General features: G+C 49.7%; 1 protein-coding gene across 9 annotated transcripts in view; it reads left to right on the top strand.

The window, feature by feature from the left end:
- The window catches only part of LOC125453965 (myc box-dependent-interacting protein 1), a 148,994-nt gene that overhangs the window by 124,050 nt on the left and 9,273 nt on the right, over window positions 1-15,671 (top strand). For 3 of the 9 annotated variants that reach the window (XM_048534151.2, XM_048534149.2, XM_059647526.1), the window contains 4 exons: window positions 1,434-1,544; window positions 7,719-7,742; window positions 10,956-11,099; window positions 14,586-14,657. In XM_048534151.2, coding sequence (XP_048390108.1) covers window positions 1,434-1,544; window positions 7,719-7,742; window positions 10,956-11,099; window positions 14,586-14,657 — 351 coding nt within the window. The remainder of the gene's footprint in view (window positions 1-1,433; window positions 1,545-7,718; window positions 7,743-10,955; window positions 11,100-14,585; window positions 14,658-15,671) is intronic. The other 6 variants (XM_048534155.2, XM_048534152.2, XM_048534157.2 and 3 more) reach the window with 4 other exon arrangements.

Genomic DNA, 15,671 nt, shown 5'->3' with positions numbered 1-15,671 from the left:
ATTGAAATTAAACCCTCATTTTGTTTAGCATTTTCCAGATTCTCTAACAGACCATCAGACTAACAGGTGCAGATGTTATTTTAGTAATGAATCTACTTTCCCTGGCACACTGCCTTCTAATGGCCAGAGGAAGATACAGAAGAAACTCCCAAATTCCATCTAGTATGTGTGAACTTTGGGTTCAATGACATGTGTTCACTTCCAACAAAAAAGCAGCATGTTAATCAACATAGCCTTTCTCCTTTCTCATGGCCTTGGAGACAGGAAAAGCAAGGGAGTAAAATGCCTGCATTTTTTTGCTAAACTTTCTCTACTGCATTAATTCCCCTTGGCAGATGGATTTTGTTTTGCATGTTTTTTGCCGTGGTAACATGAAGTGTTGCTTCTTCAGGGAACACTTGGGCTCCCTCGTGTGATATTTCACGTCATCCTAGGTACTTCAGAAAATTGTTTCAATCAGATGGTAAAGAGGTAAAGGTGATGAAAACGTAAACCTTGATTGTGACTTGAACACAGATTTGAATCAAAGTGTGCAACCTTCCAGTGCCAGATTGTTTTGTTCAGCACATTTCCTGTAGTTAGTTGGCCAGCATTTGAAATGAATCCAAGTAAACGCAAACTGCAAAAGAATTGCAACACGTTTTCGAGAGCAATGTGTTGTCATGTCAATTCAGTTTGTTCAGTCTGTTCGTTAAATCAGTGTTATTGCTGTGAAATTTTCAAAGGGCTCTGTTAAACTGTTATTTTGCTGTGGAATAATTTCAGCTGCCATCTAATTAACTAATTCAAGGCTAATTTAATAGGATTATAAGTGACAGCTGATTCACAAACTGCTGTGTCTTGAGCCATGTCCCACTCAATAAGCAAGGAGGAAACAGAAAGTTAAGCAGTCTGCTCTGAAGTCTGATATTGCTGTGTACTGTTTTCACTGATCAGAGCTAAGTCCCGTACCTGTTGCTGTGATCTGGATGTACCCTTCATTTTCCAAAAATGAAACGGCTTGCCTTAAATCTGCACTGTGACCTACCCACTCTTCTGTGCTGCCTTTAATGTATTCGGCAGGATGTTTTGTCATCTAGTTGATTGCCGCCTTCAGTTGCAATGTGCTACATCATTTGTGATCAGACACTGACTTTAGTCTTTGGCTTCATCAGAATTGTGGATGTAGATCAAGACAAACTTTCTGCAAGTGGCTTTTGTCTGTTAGCCTCTTTAATTGGTACAGAGTTCTTTAAAATTGCTCTTGTGAAAGATTGTTATCCTTTGGTCTCCTCTCGTTTATATACCTCAACTTTTGCTGCTGTGAAACCTCCATGAGTTTCTGTCATGTTCAGCTACTTGGCATTTCATGACATACTTGCGTAACAAATAAGTAAACTGTTTTTTTCTCTCTGTTTCTCCTCTTTCCCCTCCCCGTGCGCACTCCTGCCTAGTTTGAGGCTCCTGGGCCTCTGCAGGATGAAGGAAGCCTATTGGACTTAGACTTTGATCCTCTGAAGCCAGAGTCCAGTTCAGTAGTGAGAGCAGCTTCGCCAGCCTCTCAGGTTTGTTTAGCTCAGTCTTTTCTCCAATTAGTGACCCAACTATTCAAGTTGTAGAAAATTGAATTGACTTCAAGGTCAAGTTGATTTGTTATTGAATCAGACCACCTTGTTTTGCTGTGAGGAACCTGGGCTGTTGGTGATTCTGGGGACAAAGATTCTGACCATGTTTGTTTTCTGGAGAACAATGTACCTTGAAACTTTACCACCATTACTTTGGAAGGGGAGTCTTTAACTGGCTGCCTCTAGCTGCCCCAGGAACATAATATTGAGGCACTGCAAACAATGAGGTGACATAGCATCTTGGGAGCACTGGAACACAATGCTAAGGTTTATTTCGCTTTACAAATCATGTTGTGGTGAGGCATTGCCCATTCCTGTTCAACAGTGCGGCTTGTTAAGCCTTTTCAGAGGAGTTTTAAGCATCAACCATAAAGGTAATGTTCTTTACAATTTTGAATTCACCTAGCCAGGATTGGGAGCTGAAACAACATTCACGAATATAGCTTGTAGATTTTATTTGCTTGATGTTTTGAAATCTGGACCAAGGGACAATGGAAATCACCCCTCACTGATTATAGTTAATGCATGGCCTCCTTTAGACAGCATATATTTACAGTTCTCAATGTTTAGAGAAAATTCTTTCTAATTTTTGAGCAGTCGTTGGTATACCAACTCTGCAGTTCCCAGTCAAAGTGAGAAAGATATTTTGAATTTCCACCCACAGATCTTCCCTACATCTCCTGCCATTGCCTTCATAGCACAGTTGAAAGATTATTCCTGCTCCTTACCCCGCTACACCTCACAGTTTCCAATGCTCTTAAGTGTATTGTTTCTGGTTGCTGCTTCCTGAAGGCACTGTGTGCAATGTGGTATTTATAGTAAATTTCCACTGTCCATGGTTGCTTACAGGAATGGGGTGGTCATTATGACATGCATGGGCTGCTGAGTTCTCCTTTTCATTCAACCCCTTCCACAAGCAAACTATGTAGTTGTGGTGTTGGCGGCATGACCAATATTCAGTATTCTGCTCTCAAAAACCCTCTGGAATGAGGTTGTGCAGGCTACCTTTCACACTGTCCAAAACATCTCCCCCTGCCCACTCTAGTTCTTCTATCCTCTGTTCTCCAACTCAGTTTTCCATTGGATGTATTCAATGGAGAACGCTCCTAATCACTTGCTCGAATAGCTGTTTAATCGGCACTAAGCAATTTTTAATGGAAAAAGAAAACCATCGTCAGACATTTACAGCTCTTGCCCTTTTCTATTTATACTTTGACCTTTTTTCCTCCTAATTAACCTGTTCAGAGATGTTTTTACAATGTTCTGGAACTGGTGGGACTTGAACCTAGGCCAAGGGGTAGAGACACTACCAGTACATGAGAGAGTGCCCGTAAAAGCCTACTGCACTCTTATATTCCCAGGCAGTCTTTCCTCTCTCCCTCTCTCTCTCTCTCTCTCTCTCTCTCCCCGCCCTCTCTCTCTCTCTCTCTCTCTCTCTCTCTCTCTCCCCGCCCTCCCTCTCTCTCTCTCCCCGCCCTCCCTCCCTCTCTCTCTCTCCCCGCCCTCCCTCCCTCTCTCTCTCTCCCCGCCCTCCCTCCCTCTCTCTCTCTCCCCGCCCTCCCTCCCTCTCTCTCTCTCCCCGCCCTCCCTCCCTCTCTCTCTCTCCCCGCCCTCCCTCCCTCTCTCTCTCTCCCCGCCCTCCCTCCCTCTCTCTCTCTCCCCGCCCTCCCTCCCTCTCTCTCTCTCCCCGCCCTCCCTCCCTCTCTCTCTCTCCCCGCCCTCCCTCCCTCTCTCTCTCTCCCCGCCCTCCCTCCCTCTCTCTCTCTCCCCGCCCTCCCTCCCTCTCTCTCTCTCCCCGCCCTCCCTCCCTCTCTCTCTCTCCCCGCCCCCTCTCTCTCTCTCCCCGCCCCCTCTCTCTCTCTCCCCGCCCCCTCTCTCTCTCTCCCCGCCCCTCTCTCTCTCTCCCCGCCCCCTCTCTCTCTCTCCCCGCCCCCTCTCTCTCTCTCCCCGCCCCCTCTCTCTCTCTCCCCGCCCCCTCTCTCTCTCTCCCCGCCCCCTCTCTCTCTCTCCCCGCCCCCTCTCTCTCTCTCCCCGCCCCCTCTCTCTCTCTCCCCGCCCCTCTCTCTCTCTCCCCGCCCCCTCTCTCTCTCTCCCCGCCCCCTCTCTCTCTCTCCCCGCCCCCTCTCTCTCTCTCCCCGCCCCCTCTCTCTCTCTCCCCGCCCCCTCTCTCTCTCTCCCCGCCCCCTCTCTCTCTCTCCCCGCCCCCTCTCTCTCTCTCCCCGCCCCCTCTCTCTCTCTCCCCGCCCCCTCTCTCTCTCTCCCCGCCCCCTCTCTCTCTCTCCCCGCCCCCTCTCTCTCTCTCCCCGCCCCCTCTCTCTCTCTCCCCGCCCCCTCTCTCTCTCCCCGCCCCCTCTCTCTCTCCCCGCCCCCTCTCTCTCTCCCCGCCCCCTCTCTCTCTCCCCGCCCCCTCTCTCTCTCCCCGCCCCCTCTCTCTCCCCCCCCCCTCTCTCTCCCCGCCCCCTCTCTCTCTCTCCCCGCCCCCTCTCTCTCTCCCCGCCCCCTCTCTCTCTCCCCGCCCCCTCTCTCTCTCCCCGCCCCCTCTCTCTCTCCCCGCCCCCTCTCTCTCTCCCCGCCCCCTCTCTCTCTCCCCGCCCCCTCTCTCTCTCCCCGCCCCCTCTCTCTCTCCCCGCCCCCTCTCTCTCTCCCCGCCCCCTCTCTCTCTCCCCCGCCCCCTCTCTCTCCCCCCGCCCCCTCTCTCTCTCCCCGCCCCCTCTCTCTCTCCCCGCCCCCTCTCTCTCTCCCCGCCCCCTCTCTCTCTCCCCGCCCCCTCTCTCTCTCCCCGCCCCCTCTCTCTCTCCCCGCCCCCTCTCTCTCTCCCCGCCCCCTCTCTCTCTCCCCGCCCCCTCTCTCTCTCCCCGCCCCCTCGCTCTCTCCCCGCCCCCTCGCTCTCTCCCGCCCCCTCGCTCTCTCCCCGCCCCCTCGCTCTCTCCCCGCCCCCTCGCTCTCTCCCCGCCCCCTCGCTCTCTCCCCGCCCCTCGCTCTCTCCCGCCCCCCTCGCTCTCTCCCCGCCCCCTCGCTCTCTCCCCGCCCCCTCGCTCTCTCCCCGCCCCCTCGCTCTCTCCCCGCCCCCTCGCTCTCTCCCCGCCCCCTCGCTCTCTCCCCGCCCCCTCGCTCTCTCCCCGCCCCCTCGCTCTCTCCCCGCCCCCTCGCTCTCTCCCCGCCCCCTCGCTCTCTCCCCGCCCCCTCGCTCTCTCCCCGCCCCCTCGCTCTCTCCCCGCCCCCTCGCTCTCTCCCCGCCCCCTCGCTCTCTCCCCGCCCCCTCGCTCTCTCCCCGCCCCCCTCGCTCTCTCCCGCCCCCTCGCTCTCTCCCCGCCCCCTCGCTCTCTCCCCGCCCCCTCGCTCTCTCCCCGCCCCCTCGCTCTCTCCCCGCCCCCTCGCTCTCTCCCCGCCCCCTCGCTCTCTCCCCGCCCCCTCGCTCTCTCCCCGCCCCCTCGCTCTCTCCCCGCCCCCTCGCTCTCTCCCCGCCCCCTCGCTCTCTCCCCGCCCCCTCGCTCTCTCCCCGCCCCCTCGCTCTCTCCCCGCCCCCTCGCTCTCTCCCCGCCCCCTCGCTCTCTCCCCGCCCCCTCGCTCTCTCCCCGCCCCCTCGCTCTCTCCCCGCCCCCTCGCTCTCTCCCCGCCCCCTCGCTCTCTCCCCGCCCCCTCGCTCTCTCCCCGCCCCCTCGCTCTCTCCCCGCCCCCTCGCTCTCTCCCCGCCCCCTCGCTCTCTCCCCGCCCCCTCGCTCTCTCCCCGCCCCCTCGCTCTCTCCCCGCCCCCTCGCTCTCTCCCCGCCCCCTCGCTCTCTCCCCGCCCCCTCGCTCTCTCCCCGCCCCCTCGCTCTCTCCCCGCCCCCTCGCTCTCTCCCCGCCCCCTCGCTCTCTCCCCGCCCCCTCGCTCTCTCCCCGCCCCCTCGCTCTCTCCCCGCCCCCTCGCTCTCTCCCCGCCCCCTCGCTCTCTCCCGCCCCCTCGCTCTCTCCCCGCCCCCTCGCTCTCTCCCCGCCCCCTCGCTCTCTCCCCGCCCCCTCGCTCTCTCCCCGCCCCCTCGCTCTCTCCCCGCCCCCTCGCTCTCTCCCCGCCCCCTCGCTCTCTCCCCGCCCCCTCGCTCTCTCCCCGCCCCCTCGCTCTCTCCCCGCCCCCTCGCTCTCTCCCCGCCCCCTCGCTCTCTCCCCGCCCCCTCGCTCTCTCCCCGCCCCCTCGCTCTCTCCCCGCCCCCTCGCTCTCTCCCCGCCCCCTCGCTCTCTCCCCGCCCCCTCGCTCTCTCCCCGCCCCCTCGCTCTCTCCCCGCCCCCTCGCTCTCTCCCCGCCCCCTCGCTCTCTCCCCGCCCCCTCGCTCTCTCCCCGCCCCCTCGCTCTCTCCCCGCCCCCTCGCTCTCTCCCCGCCCCCTCGCTCTCTCCCCGCCCCCTCGCTCTCTCCCCGCCCCCTCGCTCTCTCCCCGCCCCCTCGCTCTCTCCCCGCCCCCTCGCTCTCTCCCCGCCCCCTCGCTCTCTCCCCGCCCCCTCGCTCTCTCCCCGCCCCCTCGCTCTCTCCCCGCCCCCTCGCTCTCTCCCCGCCCCCTCGCTCTCTCCCCGCCCCCTCGCTCTCTCCCCGCCCTCTCTCTCTCTCCCCGCCCTCTCTCTCTCTCCCCGCCCTCTCTCTCTCTCCCCGCCCCCTCTCTCTCTCCCCGCCCCGTCTCTCTCTCTCTCTCCCCGCCCCGTCTCTCTCTCTCTCTCCCCGCCCCGTCTCTCTCTCTCTCTCCCCGCCCCGTCTCTCTCTCTCTCTCCCCGCCCCGTCTCTCTCTCTCTCCCCGCCCCGTCTCTCTCTCTCTCCCCGCCCCGTCTCTCTCTCTCTCCCCGCCCCGTGTCTCTCTCTCTCCCCGCCCCGTGTCTCTCTCTCTCCCCGCCCCGTGTCTCTCTCTCTCCCCGCCCCGTGTCTCTCTCTCTCCCCGCCCCGTCTCTCTCTCTCTCCCCGCCCCGTCTCTCTCTCTCTCCCCGCCCCGTCTCTCTCTCTCTCTCTCCCCGCCCGTCTCTCTCTCTCTCTCTCCCCGCCCCGTCTCTCTCTCTCTCTCTCCCCGCCCCGTCTCTCTCTCTCTCTCTCCCGCCCCGTCTCTCTCTCTCTCTCTCTCCCCGCCCCGTCTCTCTCTCTCTCTCTCTCCCCGCCCCGTCTCTCTCTCTCTCTCTCTCCCCGCCCCGTCTCTCTCTCTCTCTCTCTCCCCGCCCCGTCTCTCTCTCTCTCTCTCTCCCCGCCCCCGTCTCTCTCTCTCTCTCTCTCCCCGCCCCCCGTCTCTCTCTCTCTCTCTCCCCGCCCCCCCCCTCTCTCTCTCTCTCTCTCTCCCCGCCCCCCCCCCTCTCTCTCTCTCTCTCCCCGCCCCCCCCCTCTCTCTCTCTCTCTCTCCCCGCCCCCCCCCCTCTCTCTCTCTCTCTCCCCGCCCCCCCTCTCTCCCCCCCCCTCCTCCCCCCCCCCCCAGTACTAACCAGGCCTGAGTCTGCTTAGCTTTCAGACTAGAATGGCTGTAGGCACAGGCTGCCCTTTCCTCTACTTGCTAATAAACCCTTTTACAGCACTTTCTTTTTGGAGTGATTGCTAATTGGACCAAGCAATGGTGTTATTGAGGTGGAATCATATATCATCAAAGAAATCCATGGGCTCTTGTGTGCTGTGGTAGTGTACATACCTCTGGGCTGAAGGGTGTGGGTTCAAGTTCCACTTGTCCCAGAGCCATGTCTTAACACTTCTGAGCACTTTCTTTGAATGCTGTCTAATTTTTTTTAATTGAGGCCACGCTGGTTTTTTCAAAGGGCAATCTGCTTGGACCCACCCCTTCAAACTCTTGCAGCTTCTTTCCCTTCCACATATCTTGAAATTGAACCAGGAGAAATTTGGGATTTGGTGCCAGCATTTGTGCAGTGGTCTCCTTTTCTTGTATAATTCCATAAAAATTGAGCTGTCTTCTGCATTAATAAATATTTTAAAGCAAAACTTAGTTTTTACAACTGACACAAAATGGCTAGCTTTTGTTTAACTCTAATTAACTTGGGTGTTTACTGATTATCCTTAAAGTGCTCTCCCTGTCCTTGTTGAGGTGAGGTGTACTCTTAAAGACAATGTAACTAACATCTGCTCAATTCACATGTTTTGTGTATTTTATTCAACATGCTAGTCTTTACCTTGGGATTTGTGGGAGGTAAGCATTATAGATCACTATTTTTAAAACACACTTAACTTTTGGCATGTTCAACAATTCTTGCTTGTTTCACTACCCACCCAGTTGTGTTTATATATAGTCCATGTGCTGCTCTGAACAACTGACAGAGTCTGGGCTTGAATGAGCGGTTAGGTGCTTTTCCTAATGTTCACCAGCATGCACTTGTTTGATGTTTCTTCTGTAAGATGACTTCCTATTCCTATATTCAACCTCTGACTCTCTGCAGCTTGCTCACAGTTGCTTTGCGTTTAAAGCCCAGTGTTTTGTATAAATGAATGTTACTTTTTATGTCTGTACCTGTCTTGCCTAAATCAAATGGCTTTTCAAATTGTAACATGTCTGTTATGTCCTGTTACTGTTGTCTTTGTACTTCTTTGTTTCAGTGTTTGTACAGTCAAATTGGACAAGAGGATGTGAATTCTTTAACTGGCTGACTAAAGAATCCTGACACAGAACGGTTTCTTTCATACTTGCACATCCAGTTATTTTCTTTTGCCAATTGTGCCCTGTTGCCTTGTTATAAAATTATCGTCATGGCTAATGTAACCGCATTTTAGAAAAAAAAAATCAGAAAATTGGAGTCTCTGGGGATCAGCTCACCACTTGTAACATGTGGTTTCACACACTGCTGGAGTTATGTAATGCTGAGAGAACAAACTAAGTATTGAGGACCTCCACTGTAAGCAATCTTGGATTGGATCCCCAAAGCACAATACTGCTTGTTGGAAATACACTGATCTCAAAGCATCTATGGAAAGAAATAATTAATGTTGCAGGGCATTAGAATCCTATCATCAGTCCCATTTACGGGATGGATGGGGTCTGCTTGCAATCAGTCTAATCAGATTGCAGAAACAAAAACAGAAATTGCTGGAAAAGCTCAGCAGGTCCGGCAGCATCTGTGGAGAGAAATCAGAGTTGAAGGTCAGAACTGAGGGAGGGTCACTTGACTCGAAACATTAACTCTGATTTCTTTCCCCAGATGTTGCCAGACCTGAGAATTTCCAGCAGTTTTTGTTTTTGCTTCTGATTTGCAGCATCTGCAGTCCATTTGGTTTTCAGTTGGATTACAGTTTTCTTCTCTTTTCTGAAAGAAGTCTTTTGCTGTTGTGGGGATTTGTATCATTCTTCTTTTCACTTCCTTTTTGTATAGATATCATATGTGTATAGATATAAATTTAATATCATAGATTTCTTTAGCCAATTTGTTTAAATTAATAGAATTTCTTACAAGAAGGAGACATGTAGGATCTGCATACGCTGGTACTGCTTGCACTTTTGCTCACAGGTTTGTCAGATTGAAATCACCTTACTTCGACAGCGCGATTCATTCTTTTAGTGGTAACCTCCCGTGGCTGAAATGATTTATTTATTTTGTTTGAAGATAATTTGGGATGTTTCTGTGCTTCATATTTCATGATGCCAACAGTAATGCACCAGTGGGATTGTGGTTGAGAGCCTTTTGGCTGCTTTAATCACTAAATTCAATTTAAAAATGAACAATCTCTTTGGGCCCTGATGAAAGGTGTAAACCCGAAACGTCAACTTACCTGCTTCTCTGAGCTGGAGGAACACAGTAGGTAAAAGCACTAGTGTTTATTGACAATCTCTTTGGGACATTTAAGTTAATTTGCTTGATCCAGTATTACAGCATTGATGGCCCTTGCATGGGTTAAGAGCAATGGAGGTCTTTTAACATTTGGAGGCGCTCCATTGTATTAAGGCACCTAGAGTGCCTGGTTAATTGCTGATGTGACAGTCTTGGCATTAACCACACGTATGAACTCAGCCAATCTCGGTAAAAGCTCCCTTCTAACTGACTTCAGTTAACCCCAGTTGAAGAATACAGGAGAAGAAATCAGCTGGAGTTTACGCTCATTATTATACGGTGAGCCCTTGATGTCTCTCCCAGACATTTGTTTAGTGAAACAACTATCATATAAAAATTAGACATAATTACATTTCCCAGTAATATCTAAACATTTCGGCTCTGGTTGTGTTGCTTTAAAACTGCACTGAATAAAACCTTTTGGAAAACTGTTTGTGAATAAGGTTCTCCTTTGGTACTTTAGCATTGTGCATTTCAATGGCACGACCAACATTTATTGCTCACTCTTATCGTCTTTTAACTGAGAGACTTACCAGGTCATTTCAGAACTCGACTGTGGTGCTGTGGTACAATCAGTAACACTGGATAAAGATGGCAGATGTCCATTGCCAAAAGGCCCAAGTGCACCAAAAGAGTTGCAACAACAATTGGATGGTTTAAGATCTCTAACTGTTGCGCACCCCTTCATTCCTGATTCATTTAATTAACAGAACTTAAATTCCATACCTACCGTAGTGTGATTTGAACTTGTGTCTTGGATCATTAATCCAGGCCTCTAGATTAGTAATCCAGTAATGTAACATTACACTATCATTTGCAAGGTACAGAATATTGCATTCTGTAATGAGATGTTGCCAGTATTAAGTTTGTCTTAGTTGTGACTGTTGCAGGTGTCCTTTTGTCATGATGACCATTCTTCAAGTGTAGAATTTGCATATATTGAAATCTGCAGACATGAGCAAAGACCTAAATTATCTGAAGGGTTGCAGTCTGTGGTAACTGTGGGGCTAGGGTTGACGACACAAATGAGTTATTAATTTTGTTGGATTGATTGTGTTTTTTTTAAAGTGGGGATGTTGGAGCTAAATTGGTGAAGTCCCCAATCCATTTTTTTTCTTCAGTTCTGCAAAACTTGTCGTGGAATCGTAATTAACACTGACAATTTGCAGTTGTTAGTTATTGCATTTCCTTTTAACTGAAGTGGGAAGCTATACATGCAGGTGTGTTCTGCATCATGGTGTTCGTGAAGACATTGTAAAGCAGAAGGGTCTAACTGTGTATTTGCCAGAAATATTTTATGATAGCATTAAGCAAAAGTGAAGCAAGAGCTGATGTGATCTGAGCAAAACATCTAACAAATATTCAGTAGGGTGCAAGTTCTCTTGAAAAACAAAATTGATACTGAGATTCATTGGAGTGATGTTTTGATCTGGTATAAACCACCAACAACTGTTGTAGAAACTAAAGCCATTTTGTTTTTGCATTCCATTCTTCTTTTATGTGGGTCTCTTCACTACTAGCCTGTCTTTCTTTGTCTGTCTTTGACTGTGCTTTTCTCTATCTTTTCTCACTGAATGGTATAGCCTGAAAAAACTGCATCTAACAGCATTTCCGTGGACCAGTCTCCTAGAATGGCCATGGGTGATAGTCTTTGTGAGACCAATTTTGCAGTGGACTGGTCAGCCCAGCCCAGCCTGCTTAGCAAGAATGAAGGTGCCACTGCTCAAGTAAGTGTGAATAATTGGCTGTGTAATATTAGATGATGCACATTTTCTGAACTATGCACTGCCAATAGCGTCCACGTTACTCATTGCCCTGCAAAAGGTTTGCACTTGTCGGAGCTCTGACTAGAATGTCGAATACGGAGTTACCACACTGCCACTTGCTAAACTGAGTTATTTGTATGCTGATGAGCTGCAGATGCTGGAATTCTTTTCCCCTCATTTGTGGGATGTGGGCATCACTGGCTGGCCAGCATTTGTTGCCCGTCCTTAGCTGCCCTTGAGAAGGTGATGTTGAGCTGCCTCCTTGAGCCACTGCAGTCTCCCTCCTGTGGGTTAACCCACAATGCCCTTAGGGAGGGAATTCCACATTTGAAACAAATGAAAACAAGTTAATGGAGAAACTGAGCTGGTCAGGCAATGTTACAACTTTATAGGACCTTAGTGAGGCCACATTTGGAATATTGTGTTCAATTCTGGTCCTGTCTCTACCTGTAGGATCTGGTGGCTTTGGACAGGGTACAGGGAAGATTTACCAGAATGTTCCCTGGGCTGGAGGGCATTAGCTATGAAGAGAGGTTAGAGAAACTTGGGTTGTTCTCACTGGAACGACGGACATTGAGAGGCAAACTGATGTCTACAAGATTAAGAAGGGCATGGACAGAGTGGGCAGTCAGAAGCTTTTTCCCCAGAGTGGAACAGTCAGTTACTAGGAGCCATGTGTTTATGGTGTGAGGAGCAAGGTTTAAAGGCAATTTTTTTTTGCACAGAGGGTGGTGGGTGTCTGGAACTCTCTGCTGTGGGAGGTAGTAGAAGCAGATACTATAGTGACTTTTAAAGGTCATCTTGACAAAAATATGAACAGGATGGGAATAGAGGGATATGGTCCCCGGAAGGGTAGGAGGTTTTAGTTGTGATGGGCAGCATGTTAGTCTAGGCTTGGAGGGCCGAAGGACCTGTTACTATACTGGAAATTTCTGTGTTTTCTTTTGTAACCTGGGAGCATCTAGTAAGAGAAAAGACTATTTTGAGTCAAGTGACCCTTCATCAGTTATTTTTGGCTGTTCAGCAGCTGCTCCGCAGTGCTACCTGGAGTCTGATTTGAAGTCAGAATGATGTTTTTAAACACAGTGGCACTCAGCCAGGGAGACAATTTGCAGGTCCTGTTCTGGTGTTTTGTACTGGGACTGATCTTTGGAGCATTCCAGAACAGGGGTAGGTTTTTGCATCATGCTGTTGGCAGGCATAAACTTGAATAATTATTTACACTGGGTAGGATTAGCCCTTTCTGAGAAATGTCCAGGAAAGTCCTATGGAGACGCAAATATTGAGTAGTGGCACCAGGTATATAGCTGCCATCTTGGCAATTAAAGTTCTGGGCAGGAAGGCACCAATTAAGGCTCTTCAATAATCTATTAATCTACTTGTCACCAGCCTACCTTAATAGCCACCTGGTCAGGTGAAAGGAGGGCAACCTTTGCTTTATGACTTGGCTGTGAGAGGCATCTCAATTATACCCCAATTTCCAGCAATTGTGGAGCACAGGTGAAGTTAGTGGTGGAAAGCCCCAACTGGCCTATGGCTGACAGATCCAGGTGAGGTGGGACTCTCTGCTAGATCTGTTTGGATGAGAAGGCTACAGCACCCAGTCACGGTTTAGCTTGAGTTGACATTTGGTCTGGTGGGTTTTCTTGCTGGCGGGCTTGGGAATAGGGTGTGGTCTGTTGATCTTAAAAACACTGCCCCTGTTCTTAGACAAAAATCGAAAACTGTTAATCCCTCAAATTTGTGTACCATCTAATCTGGATGTTCATATTGCCCACATTGGTAATGTCACTGGTGTTTTTTAAACTATTCCCATCACCTCAAACATTGCTGTAAATAAGTTTCTCATTTGGACAGTGCTATCACACTTGGAAATGACACTTCTTCAAACTAGAATTGAAGCACTGTGCCTCAATTTTCACCTGTAAACTGAAAGACCTTGGCCATTTACACTCATGATTTTATAAACCTGTATAAAGTCATCCCTCAGCCTCTGTGGAAAAAAGCCCCAGCCCATTCTGCTCAAACCCTCCAATCCTGACAGCATCCTTGTAAATTTTTTTCTGAACCCTTTCAAGTTCAAAAAAAATCTTTCCTATCGCCGGGAGACCACAACTGTACACAGCAGTCCAAAATTGGCCTCAGCTAATGTCCTGTATACCTGCAACATGACATCCCAACTCCTATACTCGAGGCACTGACCAATGAATGCAAGTATGCCAAATGCTTCCGTCACCAGTCTGTCTACCTGCAACTCCACTTTCAATGAGCTATGCATCTGCACCCCAAGGTTTTTTTTGTTTGGCAGCACTCCCCAGGGCCCTTACATTAAGTGTAAAAGTCATGGCCCTGATTTGTCTGACTAAAATGCAACCCCTCGTATTTATCTAAATTAAACTCCATCTGCCAGTCCTTTGGTCCATTCACCCATTGAGATCTTGCCCACTACACTGCCTATTTTGGTGTCATCTGTTAATTTACTAATTGCACCTCCTACATTCACATCCAAATTGTTCATATAAATAAAGTAAGGCACGGGACGTAGAATCGATCCTTGCGGCACGCCACTAGTCACAGGCTGCCAGTCCAAACAAAACCTCTGCCACCACTCTGTCTCCTACCTTCAAGCCAATTTTGCATCTAATTGGTTATCTCCCATTGGATTCTGTGAATTAACCTTGCTAACCAGTCTGTGTAGAACCTTGTTGATGCCTTGCTGAAGTCCATATAAACAACATATAGTGCTCTGCCTTTATCAATCTTACTTGTCACCTCTTCACAAAAAGCTCAATCACATCAGTGAGACACGATTTCCCATACACGAAGCCATTCTGACTATATCTAATCTGTCCTTTGCTAATGCACATGAATCCTGTCCATCAGAATACCCTCCAACAGCTAACCCTCCGCTGACCTAAGGCTCACCGGTCTGTGGTTCACTGGCCTTTCCTTGCCACCACATTAGCCATCCTCTAGTCTTCTAGCACCTCATCCATAGTTTTTGTGAAGGCTACAAGACATTCTTCTTCATCTTTCTCCCAAAACTAAGCTGAACATTTCTCCTGGCCTGAAGAGTTCCTTATGACATTTCCAAAAGTGTGGATTTTAACACTATGCTTGCAAATATATTTAAGATGGCAGAGTGTGGAATATGACTGCTGCTGATCTAGTGCAAACAGGCAAAAGAAGCTCTCAATTAAGGGATTAATGGTAAGTTTTTGGGGCTGTACCTCTTTCCTCCCTCCTTAAGACGCTTCTTGAACCAATTTCTTCGACCAAACGTTTGGTCACTTCATTACCTTGTGTGGTTTGGGGTACTTTGGAAAACACCTTAGAAATGTTATCATTGTTAAAATTGGCATATAAATAAGGTCGGTGCTGTGCACGACTTGTGACTTCAGTGCATTTATGATTTTTTAAAAAAATTTTGCATTTTATCTGTTGCAGGCAGTGGAGCAAGTGAGTGCCACTGGTGAAGTTGCAGAGAAGGAAACTGAAGATAAAGTTGCTTCTGATGTTGTAGGAGCCAAGATTTTATATAACTAATACTGTATGGGTGTATTTTGGTGACTTTCATAGACCATTTGGCTTGATTTTCGTAGCATCTGAAATTGTTTTTAATTGTTTTCCTTGTGAACATCAAATTGAAACTAATTTAAGGCCAGAAATATAGCTCACTTCAGCAACGAAAGCATAAAGTTGCTTAGCTTGCTTCACTGATCAACTTCCTTTTGATTGATGAGATGAAAATAAGAGGACAAATTCTGAGGGCCAGATGAGTTAGTGAAAGTGAATAAGTTAGCAGGTTAATTATTCCAACCATCCGATGGGGTGCATTTGACAAAGGCAGACTTTTGAGGGCCGAAGTTCAAAGGATCATACAGGTTCTCCCCCTTCCTCCCACCCATCCATGTGCAGACTCCCATCTAGCAAACATTCCCAAGGCTGGAGAGTTTAGAAAGGGACCGGTAAAGGGAAATGTAATTCTTTCCTCTCTCACACTGAAAGTAGTAACTGATACTTTGCAGCCCAGTACCTGAGTACAAGTTGGGAAGGTGCAAACTTGCCTGTCCACAGTCACAGGTGAACTTGAGCAATGAATCTTGGAGCACAGGTGGAGGCATGTCTGCCCATCATGCCTGTGCAGCGCTCTGGTAGTTTTATTGTCTTCACTTGTCCGTTCTATTTAATGGACAAGATGGAAGAAAATGTTTATACTGGCCCTTTTTGGGACATTGGACTGGCATGCTTTTGCATTCAGTGACCTATCTTTTTGAAGTAGAGGCAATGTTGTAAGGAACTAGCCATTTTATGCATAGTAAAAATGAGATGCATGATTAATGTTTTGGTGATTGGCTGAGGTATTAGTCATGACACCAGGGTGGACTCCACTGTTCCACTTATAATCTCAATGCTATTATTCCCACCTGAAATCTCATGGTAAAGACAGCACTGCTGACAATGTGACATTCCGCTGTACTGCCCTGGCACACTGATCTTTTTGAGCATCCCCTGAAGGGCAGGTAGACTTAA

Source organism: Stegostoma tigrinum, chromosome 7 (assembly GCF_030684315.1).
Source record: "Stegostoma tigrinum isolate sSteTig4 chromosome 7, sSteTig4.hap1, whole genome shotgun sequence".
NCBI lineage: Eukaryota > Metazoa > Chordata > Chondrichthyes > Orectolobiformes > Stegostomatidae > Stegostoma > Stegostoma tigrinum.
The sequence above is the reverse complement of the archived record's forward strand: the minus strand, read 5'-3'. Positions and strand labels throughout refer to the sequence as shown.